At 45.4% G+C, this 18,325-nt stretch overlaps 3 protein-coding genes across 3 annotated transcripts in view; 2 read left to right on the forward strand and 1 right to left on the reverse strand.

The window, feature by feature from the left end:
* The first annotated feature begins 905 nt into the window (after positions 1-905).
* LOC130384040 (fatty acid-binding protein, liver-type) lies at positions 906-1,914 on the forward strand. The gene is made up of 4 exons (XM_056592027.1): positions 906-1,023; positions 1,334-1,506; positions 1,644-1,736; positions 1,828-1,914. Exons 1-4 carry the CDS (start codon positions 957-959, stop codon positions 1,876-1,878), a joined length of 384 nt encoding a protein of 127 aa, XP_056448002.1. The 5' UTR covers positions 906-956; the 3' UTR covers positions 1,879-1,914.
* Positions 1,239-7,368, reverse strand: smyd1b (SET and MYND domain containing 1b). The gene is given in 11 exon segments (XM_056592021.1): positions 1,239-2,170; positions 2,339-2,507; positions 2,678-2,841; positions 2,949-3,041; positions 3,837-4,032; positions 5,078-5,116; positions 5,299-5,365; positions 5,368-5,428; positions 5,811-6,024; positions 6,358-6,534; positions 7,035-7,368. Coding segments are annotated over 11 exon segments (1,467 nt in total). The 5' UTR covers positions 7,157-7,368; the 3' UTR covers positions 1,239-2,005.
* Positions 7,369-12,860: 5,492 nt separating this feature from the next.
* lzts3b (leucine zipper, putative tumor suppressor family member 3b) overlaps positions 12,861-18,325 on the forward strand; it is an 8,669-nt gene continuing 3,204 nt past the window's right edge. Inside the window, exons 1-6 of the mRNA XM_056592448.1 lie at positions 12,861-13,486; positions 13,817-13,921; positions 14,633-15,104; positions 16,190-16,359; positions 17,165-17,300; positions 18,123-18,314. Coding sequence (XP_056448423.1) covers positions 13,065-13,486; positions 13,817-13,921; positions 14,633-15,104; positions 16,190-16,359; positions 17,165-17,300; positions 18,123-18,314 — 1,497 coding nt within the window. The 5' untranslated portion in view covers positions 12,861-13,064. The remainder of the gene's footprint in view (positions 13,487-13,816; positions 13,922-14,632; positions 15,105-16,189; positions 16,360-17,164; positions 17,301-18,122; positions 18,315-18,325) is intronic.

Genomic DNA, 18,325 nt, shown 5'->3' on the forward strand with positions numbered 1-18,325 from the left:
GTAAGATTTTTCGCATATACTCAATCATCAGAATATACAATTTTAGAGATTGTTGATACGAAACATGTTAACATTGAGCTTTGATGTTGTGGAAATGTTTGGCAGTATTTAACATTTTAAGTAAAGGATAAGTAGGATAAGGTGAATTTGGCTAGGAATCACCTGCAAATTACCATCCTATCTATATGCTTATAGTGTGATAATGTTTGTGAAAGTCACAGACAAAGCTAATAGTTTAAAGACTCAGACCATCAGTTTTGACATTAGAATAAATAATAACAGGGGCAGGAAGGGCAGCAAGGGACAAAATATTCTGTAACAGGAAAGAAAGAAGGAAAGGAAGACAGAGGTTGTAATTAAAAACAAGAAACCAAAGGGCAAAGGGCAAAGCAGAATAGAGGAGGAGAGGAGGACAGAAGGATAAGAAGAAGAAAGGGGGAAGATAGGGGGGACACAATAAGCCAATAAGTGTTTCTGTGTCTTATCAGCAGCTTAAAGTATGCCAAAATGTTCCGTGACCCAGTGAATCGTAACTATAACTGCCAATGCAATTAAACAAATTGCGTTTTTTTTTATTTTCATATTGGTATCATTCCTACCTCATAAGGAAGCACACTTAAACTTGAGGTGCTGACCACTGGTATTTTTTCATAGTGGCTGTCATCATTATGAGATAGCCACTATTGTTCCACTGAAGTTTTTCTTCCTAAATATAGGTTGCCCTCATCTCTCATATAGTCATACTCTGAATCTAAATATGATACAGCCACTGTCCAAACCATCATTAACTCCTCCCTGTTATCTTGTGAAGCTCTAGTTTGAGCCTACCAGGGGAAGGGGGCTGGGATTACCTTCATTTGAAACAGCTGTGGTTAATCATTGTTTCAGGGGGCTGAGTAGAGTATAAAACGGGATGGTGACACTCTGTGTCTTTGGCTTATTTGTCTTCCATCAACATGTCTTTCACTGGAAAATACCAACTTGAGTCCCAGGAGAACTTTGAGTCTTTCATGAAGGCAATTGGTAAGTTGAGAGGCATGTTGATTGTTCATGGTCATTATGCTGTACAGAGTGACCCCTCTTCTTCGTCCCCAATGCTTCGCCTACAGTAAGGTGATGGTATTTTTATGTTTACCGGCTCAAATTAACCGTCAAGTAAGGATTTGTTACACTATTCTGTTGCATATAGAGAATAGTCTTGATGTGCTAGGAACTGTCCTTGAAACTATAGCTATTGCTTATTATTTGTTGCTACACTAGGTCACAGGTACTCCTTTAGTGACCACTTTGTTTTGGTGTTTATCCTGATTTGGTTGTGGTCTCTTGTGACTAGGTCTCCCTGATGAGCTCATCCAGAAAGGCAAGGACATCAAGAGTCTTTCTGAAATTGAAGAAAATGGCGACAATTTCAAAGTGACAGTCACCACCGGCACTAAGGTCCTCGTCAACACTTTCATCGTCGGACAGGAAGCTGACCTTGAAACCGTCACCGGCGAGAAGATTAAGGTAGACTACTGTCTGCTTCCTACCAGAGTATCTGCTGTCTAGCTTGTACACAATTGGCCAAATATTTTTTTGGTTTGTTTTTTTTACTTTGTCATGTGTATTGCTGCAATACCAAACTTGAATTTCCTTTCTTTCAGGCTGTGGTCAAGCGTGAAGGAAACAAGCTGAAGGTCTCCCTCAAGGGAATCGAGTCTGTCACAGAATTGGTTGATGCCAACACTATTGTTAATGTAAGTAGGAACAATGGTCCTGATTTTCTCATAGGCCTACTAATGGTGCACATAGACAGTGTGTTAACTTTTATTTTCTTCTCCATTTCAGACCATGACTCTTGGTGGCATTGTTTACAAGAGGATTAGCAAACGTGTATAATTTCTTTCCTAATAAAAAAAAAATAAGCAAACGGAACTTGGTGAAGTTTTATTATCTATTTGGGTATAGTGTGGGCTACAAAAGCAAGCGTTAGTTCAACAAAAGGGGTTTGTATGGACTGCAATGTTCACTTCCTCCTGTGGAAGAGGTTCTTGATTCCGTCCTGTACAGAAACGGGTTCGTTCATCATGGTCATGGGTCGGTTCTTCAATGCTGCTTCTCTCATGCTATGGTAGACGTACTCGTTCTGCGTGAACATCCTGAACTCCATCTCTGTCTGCATGCGCATTGCCTGTGGAAGTGGGCAGCGGTAAGCTTTCAGTCAAGGTCGTTGAAGGGTATTGTAAGGAGGGAGTGTATCACAAATGATATTGAATAGCCAGAAATGTACAGGCATAAGTTTCATTCATGCTCGAGTGATTGCCATCCAAGAAGGCTACCATTTCTCCGCCGGGCTTACCTCTAGGTCCTGAGTGATGGGGTGAGTAGGTCCATGGGTGACCATGAGAATTGCATAGGCCTTGCAGATCATCCCGTGGCCAACGTCTATTAACCCTGCCTGCCAGTGTGAGACTCCAGATCTCATGGTAGCCAAGCCCAGGGCAGCGTTGTTTGGGTGGTAGATTTTGCTGTAAAGTTTGGATTTAGAGAACCGCAATTCAGTTGCACGTCTCGATAGTGGGAACACAATTTAACTATAGCTCTATGGTTGGTAGCATGGGACTAGAACAAATTGCTTGCATAAAAGGCCACACAAATGATTAGGGAAGTGGGGTTGAGCACATTCCCTGATACTTACTTGTAGCCCTCAACCACTTTGCGGGAGAGGTCTGCTGCATCATCAACAAACTGCAGATAGGCCTGCACCTCGCTCAGTGTGCTCCATAGCTTCAGAAGGTAGATGTGTGTTTCGGCCAGCACTGGTTCTGCTCTTTTCATGCAGTCTCTGCACATGACGACCACCTTTGTTCAAGAAGGCAGATCAAATGAATGGAGGATATTCTGAAAGAGACTTGACCTTTTTGTAATGAATTTCATTGTTTGACAAGTGTGGCTATAACGGACAATACCTCATGATAGTCGCCACTCAAACGAGACTTGTTAATCTTCTCCAGAGTCACACGGCAATAATCTGTTGCTTCCTTCACCTGCTCTTCAGGTACCTGACAAAGAGAGTTTGGATTTATCAAACATGAACATATTTGCAACACATGTACTTATGCAATTCCAACACAAGTTGTTGCATGTTCTGAAAGTACATGTTCAAAGGCACCAATAGTTTGTTGAGCCAAAGTCTAGGGACCATGATAACATAGCCCTGATAATCTTTACCTTCTGTTGAGTGCTAAGGTTGTGACTGTAGCAAAGTCGACAAACTATAGGTCATCCCTCCTACTAGCGGCCCCAGTATTGCATGAAAGGCTTTATTCCCAACCCTTTCTCCTAATCTTTATGGACTCCAAATCCCCTTATCTTTTTGGCTGACAGCTCTGTCCGATTGTGACACACTAACACTACTGATCACGTGGCTCTAACTGTAGCCAAATGATCATATCGCAGTCATGGATGTAGAGGGCAGTTTGTTAGCTTGCTATTGATGGCGGAGGGAGCTTTTCTCTGATTCAATGACGGCTAAAATATGCATGCACTTTTAGTTAAACCATGGGTTAATAAAACTAATGTTTACCTCAATCATAACGGTCAACTGATACAAAAATATGTAAAGGGAAATGTAGCTCAATGTTAGGCCAGTTCTTATCTATGTGGAAGCTCGTGCTTGCTTGTCTTGACAACCAGAATATAGGCCTATCAGGGGGGGGGTAGGGTTTGCACGCAACGAGCGTGTGTGCAAGAATATGTATGCATGAGCCTGTGTGCGTGTGCACAAGCGTACTAAATCATTTGAATTTCCCTTAGGGGATTAAAATGCTTTATTTTAAGTAGAGGTTGTTGGCTACCTTGACGCCATCCACCTCCTTGCCCGCCATCTTCACGTCATCTTTGGTGTGGTTCTTGCAGTGGTCACATGTGCAGTCAAAGAAGTACTGCGCTTTCAGCAGTTTCTGTCTGTCCTCTGACACGTTCAGGTAGTCCACGTAGGACACCGTCAGCTCCTCTCCCTCGGAGATCTTACCCAAGGCACGCAGCTCGATCCTTTGGGAACAGCACAAAGAAGAAAGATTTAGAAGAATAAGAATCTGAGTTGCATGGTCCTACTGAAGAGCTTGATGGCCTGCGTACAACTTCAACAAATTATTGATAGCTTCTGTTCAGAAAATAATTGTACTAGTTTAAAACATATTAGTTTGAGACATATTTAGATATGTATGGTCCTTTGAAGGTAAAATTATAATGTACTTAATTTCTTACCAACTACATCAATGTTGCACTGTAACATTTCAACTACCTTGTGGCTTAGAATAAACTGGGCATATAGTCGATGCTAATCGATAGTGATTTCAATAATGTTATCAATAAAATCACAGCTATAATTCATTCTACAAAAAAAAATTTGGGCCTCTTTTTTTTTTTACCATTATGCTATCCACACTCCCCAAACCCATACCACTCCCCATCCAGCTATCCTAGCTACCCTATTTCAAGTCACACAGTTGCAAAGCCAATTAGAGAGGACAGAACACTTTTTTTGATTGGTAAGTCTATTTAGCGGGAGGGTCTCAATCTTACACATTGCGACTTTAACGCATCCATATATTAATGCAAGAAAATGTTTGCAAATAAAAAAAAATACTATTCTATAGCACAGAGGTTAGAGTTAGCATAAAATGCACTGCTCACAAACTTTTTGTCAGTCTGGTTTAAATGTGAGACAAAAACCTTTTTGAAAAGTGAAAACGTGTGTTAACATCAAACACATTTTGCTCTCTTTGGTCGCTGTTTAATGGAACATTGTTCCAGGCAGGTACATCCATGTAATCTAAAGTAGCTTTGGAATGAGATACATTAGCTTGATGAAGGTTAAAAACATTCAGCAGCATGCCAAAGGGGCTCTCAACCGGGACAAAAATAACTATGATCGATGGATTGAAATGAGTATAGATGCGATTATAGGTCGATAGTTGTGAATGAAAAGTGAGTGAGGTTTTATTTTAAATGAACATATAAATATTATATGTTTATTTATTCTTTTACACAGTGCTTGAATAGATGATACTCAAAAAGGGTTGAGGTGACGCACCTCGGTTGAGAGTGAAACATAGTATTCACAGCCGATTGACTGAAAAACAAACAGGAATCATTTTACCCATGTTACCCAATCAGACAATACTCTCTCTCCTAAACTCACTCTCACTCTCATACATATAAAGCGATCATACCAGAAACGGCATCATTCACAGCATCAGATTCCCCATGACGCATGATCTTTGACGGGGTCCTCCACTGAGATGCGTTACGTACTTGCCGTGGTTGAGAATCACTGTGCAGTTGGGCCAGCAGTCGTGGTTCACCAGACATAGGTTGGGAACAGGCCCACCCCAACCGCCTGAAGCCCCTTCTGATCGCTCACTGTGAAGCCGTTGCAGTTGACCTGGGGGATAAAGGACAAGGCTTTATAATATGATAGATAATGGTACCATTCGATGGGATGTTTGTGTGAGAAAAGGTGTTAAGACCAAAAGTTAATATATATTTTTTCTATTGAGGAATTATTTGATTGAAAGATGTATTCTTTGTTTCAATACGTTTGTTTTGTTTCCTATTGAGCTTAATAATTTATAATATTAATCATTTGTCAGCAACTGAATAAATGTAAATGAGGGTCTGACATTTGTTTAATGGAACACCGAAATAGCAATTATTGATTGCAATTCTGCCTCTACGATCTAATACCAAGAGTTTTAAAAGGACAATAACAGGGATGAGTCCAGTGCAGTGCAGACTGTGAGAGCAGGTATCCATGGAGAACGCACCACCCCAAAGATATGTGAGAGGTCGTCGACTCTGTGCTGCTTGCTGTTGCGCGGCCAGTAGTCCAGGAAGTTGTGGATGTCCACTTTGATCTCCTGGAGATCGTCGTCGGGCATGCCGAAGATGTGGTCCTCCAGGTCTTCCACGGTGGTCATCTGTGTGTCGGTCACCAGGCTCCCCTCCTTGTCCAGGCGCCATACGATCCGCGCGGTCAACCTGCGGTCCCAATGAACCGCCAAACATTTATGACGAATTTATCGCATCCTCATCCCCATCTTGCCCTCTTGCTTTCATTTTGGACACTGAGGAGTATTTCCTCTTCGAGATGAGTCTGATTATGGATGATCATTTGAAGTCCGTTTTTGAATCAGACTACCAGTGTCAAACTAGGATCTAATTGAAATATACTTCTCAATAAAAAGCTTGATTTTTATTTTTGCCAAATACCAACATCAATTGGGGGTTGCATTCAGCTGACAGAACGATGACGTTGTCAAGGGAACGGATGGGTGCGTTCCATTGATCCTTTGACCTTTTCCTCCTACTCACCGAACGCTTTCATTTGGGGCTTTGCCGAAGGTCTTGATGGCACCGCATTCGTCCTTGTGTTCTGCCCAGCCGGCGCGCTGGCATGTGCGGTCGCAGTAGTGCGCAAATCTGCACTGACCACACCGCTGAAGCTTGGGCTGGCTGCGGAAACAGCTGTGACATATGCGTTCCGCCATACTGTAGAGCGAGATGGAGACAAGCACAATGCTGCTCAGCCTTGTTGTTACGACAGCGCTACTACAGTCTGGGCATCGGGGTGTTTACACAATTAGTTTGGTGGAACGCCCGCTAATTGGCCGATTGATTGCTCGCACATTAACACCGCTAATAATGGCCCTTGCCGATGAACAGGCATGGCTTAATAACTTCCCCAGATTGTGTGTGGAAAGATCAACACCATTGTATGAAGTATGCCTTGTGATTTCAACGTCACAGGACATAAAATAGAGTTAATTAAAGTAAACCTTGGAAAGGTCAAACTCACAAACATTTCTAGATTACTTACTTTCATAGTAGTGATGGGTACTAGTTATGGTTAAACACCCATTCAAGGGACATTTCCGATGCTTCTGCTTTCCTAATATCGCTAGTATAGCTGCAAATGAACACACCCCCCGACACACACACACTCACACACACATGGGCCCCCATGCATTCTCCCTTCCACGGGGGCCTACCTGTCGAATACAACGGCAGCGAGGCCGGCCTCTGAGAACACCACGTCGCCGGCCCACATCTCCTTGGTGGCCTTGAGTCCCCGGCCTTTTCCTGGTGCGTCAAATATGGCGATGGCCTCCATGATGTCTGTGGTGTTGGTGGTCCTGCTGAAAGGACCGAGGTGTGCGGCGGTCTGCGGTCCGTCTGGCCAACAGCGGAGAAGAGAGCCAGGGGCGACGGGTTTGGGGGGGTGAAGTCGGTAGTTGAGGGAGTAGTCTGGGACCCGTCGTAGCGCTCACCGGTGTGTCTCTGTGTGTGTGTTTGTGTGCAAAGAACAACAGCTGGACATTCCAGCCCTGAGTTACTAAAATAGGGGTCCACTTCTTGAACTATACCATGAGGGGATAGGTAAAGGGTGAGCAGTATTTGGCTGATTTTAATCACAGGCCGAGGCTTTCAGGAATAGCTGACAGATGAATAAGTGCATTGCAAACCCCCTAACATGTGTCTGGGATAAGACCATACATGCGATATTATAAAAAAAATTCTAATGAAAGAAGCAAATGTGGCATTTTGTCCTCCCCATTTGAGTTGGTTGGGGCCAGATATTGGGGGTCTATTTCTGTCCCTCAGTTGGGCCTGTCCGTCAGCAGTCAGCAATGGTGACGCTAGACAGCTGCTTGACGTTTGGCAGAGGCAGCTCCATCTAATCTCTTCTATTCTAGCACTTTCTTTATCGTATTAGCTCTCTCTCGAATTTTCTCTCTCTCTCTCTCTCTCTCCCTCTCCCTCTCCCTCTCCCTCTCCCTCTCCCTCTCCCTCTCTACCTCTATCAATCTCTGTGTAAAGAGGCATGTTATTTACTAGCACATGATGTCTGTAAATTCTTTTTCCAATTTAGGCTAAAGTGTGTGGTACATAATAATACCAACAACCAGTGCAACATTAAATTATATTAATTTACAGAGAAAGACTTGAGTTGAGTCAGACTTATTGTTGTTGACATATTATAACAATACATTTAGCACAATTTAAATGTTCAATATCCTGAAATAAAACACACACATCTGTTTAAAATCTAATGTCAGTTTGGCTATAAATCCAAAAATGTGATTTCTCTTCATGAAACGTACTCCCTACTTTTTTTTTATATAGGTGGGCTACCCATGTTGCTCTCTCCCTCTCTCTCTCTCTCTTTGTCTCTGTTCCGACATGAAGCTAAATCCGAACACCTTTACCTACTACAATTAGGACCGACACGGATAAGAACAACAGTAGTCCTGTGTGTGTGTAATCCTTATGCTGCCGTCTAACTGGTGGTTAGGAGAGAACCCTGAACTGGGCCCCTCAACAGCCAGCAACCTGGAGGCCATGTCCCTAGCTGCCTCGCCCATGCCGCACAGCGCCCTGAGGGCCGGCAGAGAGGGCCCATATGGACGAGATGTCGACCAACGTTCGCCTCGGGCCCAGCGCAGAGCTCACCATCAGGGACAGGCCGCAATTCACCACCTCAAGGTTGGAGAAACTATGGGCCCATTGGGAGACTTCACCCAACGCAGCCGGACGGAGACAGAGCATTAAACAGCGTTATAAATGTGATGAGAGTCCCTCCCGCCAGTGTTATTAATGACACAGCACATGGTCCATGTCTGGACCCGCCTCTGGCTGGGCCACGCTCATCGTCTCCTTCAGGCCCCGAGAGCGGCCCAGGTCTACAGCTATGCAGTGCACCTAAAACCCCCTGGGCCGGCCTGACCATCTACGAAGGAACGGGTGGTCTCACAGAGGGATGATTCTTTCATTCATATTCATTCTTTATTTTGTTCTTTCATTGTGGAACCCTTCCATTTTTTCATTGTTTCATTCATTGTCATTTTTTCTTTGTTCATTATTTTATTGTTACTCTGTTATTCTGTCATTCATTCATTATTTCATTCTGTCATTCATTCATTTTGACACTCTTTCTTTTTCACTCTTTCATTCCGTCATTATTTGATTTGTTTTATCTTTCTTATCTTTCTTTCAGTCTCACTTGTTTATTTTATTCTTTCTTTCTCGTTCCAGCCCACTACAGAAACAACTAATCAGTCATCTTTTTCAGTACCATCTATGACAGCCACATCAATATCCTGTATCGACAGAAGATATCAATATTGATATTGATTGACTTGTTGCGCAAGTTTTTCATTCCTGGCCCTTTGAGGCTCCTGTGATGATGCAGAATGCCCGGCCTATCGTTTCTGACGCATGTATCATAATTCAGTTCACAAGAGGCGAGAATTCGACCTACATGTTCCCTCCACGTATACGTAGGTCTTCCACTGAAACTTGCGATCCACTACTGACATTTTGAACAAGATAGTTTTCTTATCGGACTGAATGACACATTGCAACCGTTGTGAAAATGTTTAGTTGAGCAAGATCTCAGAGCAAATGCCTTTGTTCTCTTATTAACACTTAATAGGCCTCATATTCTCTAACATTAATAGGCCTATCTGATGTTCGGAAATGTGATTTTACTCTGGAGAATTGAGTCTGGCTTTGCATGTAAATAATCAACCATTCCTTCACACTTTGAAGTGGTCAACGAAAGAGCACCAACTGTATGCACCAACTTCCAGATCATCAATCAATGTAGTGCCACACGTTAGGCAGCTGACAGTTGCCGTCCTTCCATCAAACATTACCTAAATGAAGCAACAGAGGGCGCTAAACGTATATATGGTTGCATATAGGCTAAATACATTCTGAATGCGTGGCTGCCTGCTTCTCATTTGATTAATTAGGATGAAAATAGAAATGAATGAGTAATCAATAGGTTAAAAGCTAAGATTGTAGATCTAAGCAAAATACTGTGCGACAGACATACAATCTTTGGTCACGATAATCTTTCTTAGTGGGTGACAACATCTGTAGGCCTAACGTTGTAAGGGGCTGCCCTCTTGTGGAACAAAGACAGAAAATATAAGACAATTGTAGGTAGGGGCCTAAGCCTAACTACCATTTCTTATGCTAAAATAGTAGGCCTACTCCTTCAGTGCAGGCTGATCATGGTTTCAATATTCAATTTACACTTTCTTGTTGGTTGACATTATTTGGCTTATTTTACATATGTAACAGTAGAACAAGATATACCCACTAGAACAAAATGTCTTATACTGTATACATATGAAGTTAAAGACCCTATAATTTACGTGGATTGTTGTGGTCCTTCAACCGACCAGATGTATTACAGCTTTTCTCAGTCGCTTTGGTACATTTCTCAGATCAGAATTGAAATTCTCAAAACTACCTGTTCAATCTTCACATCATTGTGTCACTTTTGCAAATCAAAAAGAAATTTCTCATTTCTTTGAACAAGTTGCAAATGCTTTGGTACATTCATGCAAATGATTATGTAGAATTCTCTGCCCTTTCCCCCTTTATAAATTGCTTATGTCATGCTGATCAAAATGTATAGTAATGGGTCTCTATTGAAAATACTCACCACCACAACATTTAGGCATTAGTTCATTGCATAAGTCTGTACATGCAAAATGATTGAACAAGTTGTCATAATATGTGAAGCATATTTCTGTACATTTCCATTAGACTTTTTTTCTAAATCTGTCTTGAATTAGTAAATTGCTACCAGTTGAATCTTGACTTTCTCTAAAAAAGGGAAATGTGTGAAGTGTTAGATCAACCAACGATCACCAGTCTTACTAAATAGCTCAAAGGTGCATCTCCGAACCATGAACTTGGCTAAGTATATATATAGCTGGAGCACAACACAATGTTACATTGCTCTGACAAGAAGGACAAGGAATTGGACTGGGTCAACAGCCAGAGAGAAGAAGAGGAAGAGGAGTGAGGCTGCGTGAGAATGAGAATTTGTGGCGCAACAGACAGGAACGTCAGGAGGTGTAGAAGACTGCCACTGTAATTCTCAGCAATGCATGTACAGTTTACCCTAAGGAGATTTTCCTATTCACATTTCTAGCAATGACATGGTCTGTCAACAAATTACAGTACAAACAGTGAAAGCGTAAATGTGAATCTTGTCCAGTATCCTGCAATCCATCTCCCACATACCACTTAGGTGTAACTTACAATTACAATAATTTGTCTTCAAAAACTTTAGCCATAGTTTACATCAGAACATCCCTCCAGAGTACACTGTTATATTTACAACATGACTAAGCAATTTGACTGTCTTATCCGTACACAATGAAACCAATACACAATGACACCATGGCACTGACATCATGTTCATTGAAACAGATTACTTATGAGAAACTAACTAAGGATTTTGAGCAAGAGAATGGCTTTTGCATGAAATCCAAGGTGTTTTGCTATTTGTACTAATTGTAATTGTTTTGAGAAATGCACTTACTGCTTTACAAATTTCAATTCTGATCTGAGAAATGTACCAAAGCGACTGAGAAAAACTGTAACACATTACCTGGCCCATCCAACCAATCATCCATCCAAACACCCATCCATCCATCCATCCATTAATCCATCTATCCTATACTGGTTTTAAGAACACCTCGGCCTCCGTAGGCTTAACTGGATGAGCACCAAAAGTGGGCGTATCCTGCAGCCAGAGGGGCGGTGCCAGAGGTGGGTGTGTGTCTCAGCTGATGCGCGCATCAACCGACCGACTCCATCATCAGCATCCGACGCTGACAGACAGTGGGGACAGAATCTAAAATATTGTCGACAGATTATGACAATTTGAGATCATTCTCAAGCAACGCGACAAAGGCTTTCCGCGCCGCCCGTGACAATACCGTTCGCTGGGTCTGCCATCTCGAAAACCGCGGAGCTGCAAATAGTGAGTAGCCTTTGATGATAGACTGGTGATGATACAGTCGGTAAATCAAAGCAACTGCATGATACAGCCGTCAATGACACAGTGGATTTGAGCGTTTTATGCACGAAACACATGATCGTTCAAGTCTATATCTTAAATGACTGTTTTAAGTCGCAGTCGTTGGTTGGGTGCATGATGCGGATTGTGCTAAAGCCGCCCTTGCCGCCCAGGGATGCAGAGAGAAAGAGAGATGGGGAGAGAGAGATGGAGAGAGAGAGAGAGAGAGAGAGAGAGAGAGAGAGAGAGAGAGAGAGAGAGAGAGAGAGAGAGAGGAAGAGAGAGAGAGAGAGAGAGTCGTGAGGGGAGGGGGCTGAAGCAGAGCGACAGAAAGATAGGCAGTGTATTTTTACTACTACTACTATTCACCCAAGTGGAAGTAAACCTCTAGTAGATGGGTAGAGGAGGCTAAACCCAGTGGCCTGGCTGCGCTTCTCTCACCCCCTCTCACTCTTTCTCTCTGCCGCCGGAACGTCATTTATGCTATTATGCCATTAGAGAGCAAACACACACGCGCAAAAACACAAAAAACATGCACACACGGAGGTTATATATGAATGTACACTTGTGATGATGATGATGATGATGATGATGATGATGATGATGATGATGATGATGATGATGTGGGTCCCGTTGTTTCATTAATAACATTATTAGTGAGGAGGTAATAGTAGGCTATACGGTGCATGCTATCTCTTATAGATTCACCACACATCACATCCAACTCCTGCTGTGTGGGTTCAAATGCAATGCAAAATAGATCCACCAACACACACTCAAACACATGCACACACAAATACAGAAACACATGCATAGACTTATTTTAAAATGGGTTAGACACATTTTGATATTGAGAAAGTGCTATATCCGTATATGGTTTTAATCACCTGGGCCAGCGCAAATTTAATTAAAAACGAATGCCTCATTTTGTGTTCAAAGCGCTTTTATGTTGTTAATCACCTCAGACTCATTGGCCCAGCCTATTCTGGGAGGACGCGCCAGACCTGCTGTGTAACTACTTCCACTGTCGTATAACCCACTGTTTTTTCTGTGTCTCTCTAGTGTGTGTGCCCCCACTACCTGCATTAGGTTGTGATGACCCACACTACTTCCAAGTGTGATGTGTGTGTGACCCTCCCCTTCAAACCCTGACTCCTAACCTTTCATCCCTGACCTTTGACCCCCCCCCCCTGCTATGGGCAGTGTTGGGAGTGGGGTGGCCGGAGAGCAGGAGTTTGCCATGAAGTCAGTGGGCACACGGACCACGCTGCCCCGGGCCCCCCCGCTCTCTCGCCGCTGTCCCGACCGGAGCTGCAGTGCCGAGCGGCTGCCGCGCCCCCCGGCCACTGTCTCCGATGGGACCGCCTCGAGCGACGAGCGGGGCAGCGTTAGCATTGGCACTGGGACTTGTACCGGGACCGACCGGCCCACGGAGACCGCCTCCTCCACCAACGCCACCGAGTGCACCGTGGCCGTCCCGTCCAACAACAACGCCCAGATGGACTGTGGGAACGTAGCGGGACGGCGGGAGAGGGAGTGGGAGCGGGAGAGGCAGCGGGAGAGAGGCCGCGACCGGGACCGCGACCGCGACTGGGACCGGGAGCGGCTGGAGAGGGAGCGGGAGAGGGAGAGGAACCGCGAGCGGGAGAGGGAGCGGGTGGAGAGGGAGAGGCTGGAGCGAGAGCGGGAGAGAGAGAGGGAGAGAGCCAGGGAGCGGGAGCGGGAGAGGATCGAACGGGAGAAGATCGAGAGGGAACGAGAGAGGGAGAGGGAGAGAGAGAGGGAGAGAGAGAGGGAGAGACTGGAGAACGAGAGGATGGAACGAGAGAGGGAAAGGGAGAGAGAGAGAGAGATGCACAGCGGCGGAGGTATAGATTCGTCTGGGAACTTTGTGAGCTTAGGAGCAAACGAGAAGAAGAGCGGAGGTATGAACCAACACCAACACAGAGAGATGGCGGCCGCCAGAGTGGACGGCGACACCAATCCAGCCAGTCAGAACCCTCCCAACCACAACCCTCCCAAGATACTTCCTGTTTCCGGGAAACTGGAGCAGGTAATTACAGGCTTACTGTGCTTGATGAACTGTCAAATCGATACGTTTTTTGATTTAAAAATAAGTGCAGCTTGTTGACTCAAAAAACTTTTGGTCAAGGCTGGGTTCGCATAATATAATATTATTATCTCGATCCATCAACGTGCTAAATGTATCTACTGAGTAACAGAGTTTTTCTATTTCTCATTGTCTACCAATAATCATGTATATTTATGTCCCTATTTTCCCCCACTACTTCTCACTTGTTGTTTCTCTCTCTCTACCTTAACCTCTGTCTTCTCCTCTCTCTCTCTCGCTCCCTCTCTTTCACTCTCTCTCTGTCCCTCTCTTTTTTCAATCCCTCTCTCCGTCCCACGTACCCCTCTTGCTCTGTCTCCCCTCCCTCCCCCCATCTCCTCCCCTCCCTCCTTCCCTCCCTCCCTCCCTCTATCCCTCTCTCCATCCCCCTCTTGCTCTGTCTCCCCTCCCTCCCCCCTCCTCCTCCCCTCCCTCCTTCCCTCCCTCACTCCCTCTTTCCCTCTCTCCATCCCCCTCTTGCTCTGTCTCCCTTCCTCCTTCCCTCCCCCCCCTCCCTCCCTCCCTCCCTCCTCCCTCCCTCCCTCCCTCCCTCCCCCTCCTACCTCCCTCCCTCCCCCCTCCTCCCTCCCTCCCCCATCCCGCCCGCCCTCCCTCCTCCCTCCCCCCCTCCCCTCCCCCCTCCTCCCTCCCTCCCTCCAGAACAATTCGGGGCTGGTCCGTCCTTCAGCCTTCAAGCCGGTGGTCCCCAAGAGCTTCCACTCCATGCAGAACCTGGTGGTCCAGTCGGGGGGAGCGGGCGGCGAGGGCAAGGCAGACGGGCGGAGCGAGGGGATGGGCGAGGGCAGGGGCGGCAGGCGAGGCAGGGACGGTGTTGGGGAGGCGGGGGGGGAGGTCCCCGAGGCGCTGCTCCTGGACCAGGACAGCCCCATCCGGGTCGGGCTGAGGAGCGAGGGGGGGCCGATGAGCAACGAGATGGCCCAGGGAGGGATGTCCGACTCGGGGCGCAACTCCCTCACCAGCCTGCCCACCTACACGGGGTCCGGGTCGGGCTACGGACCCCCCGCTGTGCTGGGGCCCCTCAGTGCGTCCACCAGCCACATCAACAGGCTGGGCACGGCAGGAGCGGCCGCCGGGCTGGAGAAGCTGGAGAAGCCCGGTTACCAGGTAGGACCACACACCCTCATACACACACAGGGGCCCCGTGTAGTACTACAGACCTGCAGCAAGGTGTACCCCACGCATAGACACAGGGTAGACCTGTTTTAAATAGGAAGAACAACACAAATATACAATGTAGGAATATACACTGGAAATAGGTAGTACTACACACAGATGCAAGGTAGAACTACACACCTGTAGTAAGCGGTGAGCACTGCTGCCTTACAGCAAGAAGCTCCTGGGTTCAAATCCGGGAAGGCTTTCTGTGTGGAGTTTGTCTGCGTTCCCCGTGTTCATGTGGGTTCCCTCCGAGGGGTTCAGATTCCCCCCAAAATCACAAAACCTATGAGTTAACCCTCCTGCAGAGAATATATTTCCCCATCTGGATTAATAAAGTATATCACTATCCTTATTATTGCACAATACAGCAAGTAGTATGACACACATACACTAGGTATTGCAATACACATAATATAACATGTAGTTCTACGCATACAACCTAGGACAAACCAAGTCATCATATACACAACTAAAATGCAAGTTCTGTATATAGAAATTACATGGGTCCCTTATTCACCCAGCCGCCATCTTGGTTCTAAACGCTAGCTGGGTGTTGGGAACTGAATGCCGCATTCTGTTCACCCCTCCAGCAAGCGTATAGTAACGAGTTGGAACAAATATGGCCACAAGGGAAATAAGGCCTTTAGGGCTAGAACAGTGTGACGTCACATCGCTATTGCCACCACCAAAATGTAAATTAGTGATGTCTTGGTTTTGTATTGTTTTGGTCGCAAATTAATCGTGAAATGATTTGTCGTTATGGGGAGACATTCTTGTGTCTGAAACTGCCACAGTGTTTCTCATGCGAGACGTGGCAAAATAAAGATTTCACTAGCCTTCACTTTCACTAGACAGTAACGTTAATTAAGGTACTACAACACTCTTGAGTCCTCTCAATATGGCAGGGTATCACCAACAAAAGCTCCCCCTGATGCATCCTGATGTACCGGCCCTATTGTGCATGTCTGTGTGTGGATCAAACCGGGAGTGAAGGCAACGCTCCCAACACCTGTTCTCCTCCCTCTTCCCAGAACGGCCTCAGCGCCTCAGACAGCGGCCGCTCCTCCTCGGGGAAGAGCTCCTCGTCCTATCAGAGGCTGAGCCACATGAGTGACGCCCCGGCGCCGCTACGCCCCTCCCCTTCCTCCGATGACATCATCCAAGACCTGGAGGACCGGCTGTGGGAGAAAGAGCAAGAGGTGAGGCGACAGGCTGGGACACCCTGGTCTCAGATGTAGCCACACCAGGTAGTAACACGCGTATACGTCTGAAAGTACAACGGGTGCCACGGTGGTCCCCTTTTGGTAAAATAATAGAAGGAGCACATTAACTTTGAAAATGAGGCAGACTTATAATATATAATATTATAAGGATGAACAACAGCATGAAAATTATTCAACAATTATTCCAGACTACGAATTTATAAAGATAATGCTACAAATGCTATGAAAAAGATAGATATGTCCTACATACTGTCACAACTGCAAAAAGATTGTATTTCTATTTGTGCGACTTGGAGGGAATTCGGATACAGGGTCATTCAGAGCTTTTAGGGTTTCGTCAAGGATGCCTGCAAGTAGCTTGTAGATGTAGGGAATCAAACAGAGCCTAGCCCCCTAGCCACTACGCTGTCCTTCTTCCCCATAGGAGCCCTGGTGTCTGCTTACGGGTGCAGTACCTCTGTAATTCAGTGGTGTACATTTCAAGTCAGAATACGTATGGAGAATATAATACACTTATATGAATCCCTTCTGCTAAGACCACATAAAAAAATAAGGGATATCCAGAAATAATATAATGTGCTATCTATTCAAGAAGTTTGTGCGCAAGTCGTTACAAATAAATAAATGAATAATTGTTGATAATACTGTGAGCCTTTTTTAGGAGAATCTTATATCCAAAGCAACTTACAGTGAATTTAGATATCATTTAGAGCCGTTAGGGGGTCAAGCCGAGGACCCTAGCAGATAAGAGGCCCTTTTTTCCCATACGCATCGTGGTGTCTGCTCACAGGTGCAGCACATCCGCCGCAACCTGGACCAGAGCGAGGCGGCCATCATCCAGGTGTTTGAGGAGAAGCAGCGTGTCTGGGAGCGCCAAATGGACGAGCTGAGGCAGAACTATGCCTCGCGCCTGCAGCAGGTGAGGGCACACATGCACACACGCACACACAAACACACACACTGACACACACACCCACACACACACACACACACACATACACACACACACACATAGACACATATACACACACACACACACACACACACACAACACACACACACACACACACACACACACACACAAACACAAACACAACACACACACACACACACACACACAGACACATGCATACTCACACATGCACTGACATTGGTCACGTAGAGGCATGCATGAGGATCACCCACGTTCAACCAACGTATGATGGATTAGATTAGATAACATTTTGTTGTCATAGTCTATAGATCATAATCATTAACAACGTAATGGATTAGAAGATAACATTATAGCATACTATAAAAAAAAAACGAATTCTTTAAAACATAATATCTAAAAAAATAAACCTAATATAGTTGTGTGCGTATCTTTGTTTCATTTATATCTTATAAAACGCTTGGAAACATTGTAAAACAGTGTGTATGGTTGATTTACTGAAAGAGGGTTCCATACTGAGCTAGTGAGTTGATTTGTATGGTTAACATGATTTCCATACACATTCAGGTTGCCTGGGGAATGCCACATTTCCCTTCCCAACCAAAATACATTTGCTGTTATTTGAATACTCCTGCCCTGGCCTTTGGCTACATTGTTGCAGCTAATCTCACAGTCCTCCGCTACTGCTATCTATGGCTGCTGATTGTTTAGCACGGACCACATGAAGATGACGGATAAAGAAATACTGCTACCGAGTTGAAACAGGGAAGCCAAAGGGTAAAGCCCGGTCCGTCTGTGTTTATTCTGCAGGTGACCCGTCGGGCCCAGCGCTCCCAGACCGCCCTTCAGGCTCAGATCACTCGGCTGTCCCAGGACAAGAGGCGGCTCCAGGAGGAGATGGCTGCCCTTCTGGCCCAGAGGGAGGAGCTGGAGAGGAAGTGTCTGGACTACCGGAAGGAGCAGGCGGACATACTGCCCCGTCTGGAGGAGACCAAATGGGAGGTGAGATATAT

The sequence above is a fragment of the Gadus chalcogrammus genome, chromosome 6, assembly GCF_026213295.1.
Source record: "Gadus chalcogrammus isolate NIFS_2021 chromosome 6, NIFS_Gcha_1.0, whole genome shotgun sequence".
NCBI lineage: Eukaryota > Metazoa > Chordata > Actinopteri > Gadiformes > Gadidae > Gadus > Gadus chalcogrammus.

What these genes read in the sequence shown, in the direction of transcription:
- LOC130384040 (XM_056592027.1), top strand. Translation starts at nt 957, where the DNA reads ATGTCTTTCACTGGAAAATACCAACTTGAGTCCCAGGAGAACTTTGAG. An exon ending in GTCTTTCATGAAGGCAATTG is followed by an intron (nt 1,024 to 1,333) that starts GTAAGTTGAGAG and finishes TCTTGTGACTAG; the next exon opens with GTCTCCCTGATGAGCTCATC. An exon ending in TCACCGGCGAGAAGATTAAG is followed by an intron (nt 1,507 to 1,643) that starts GTAGACTACTGT and finishes CCTTTCTTTCAG; the next exon opens with GCTGTGGTCAAGCGTGAAGG.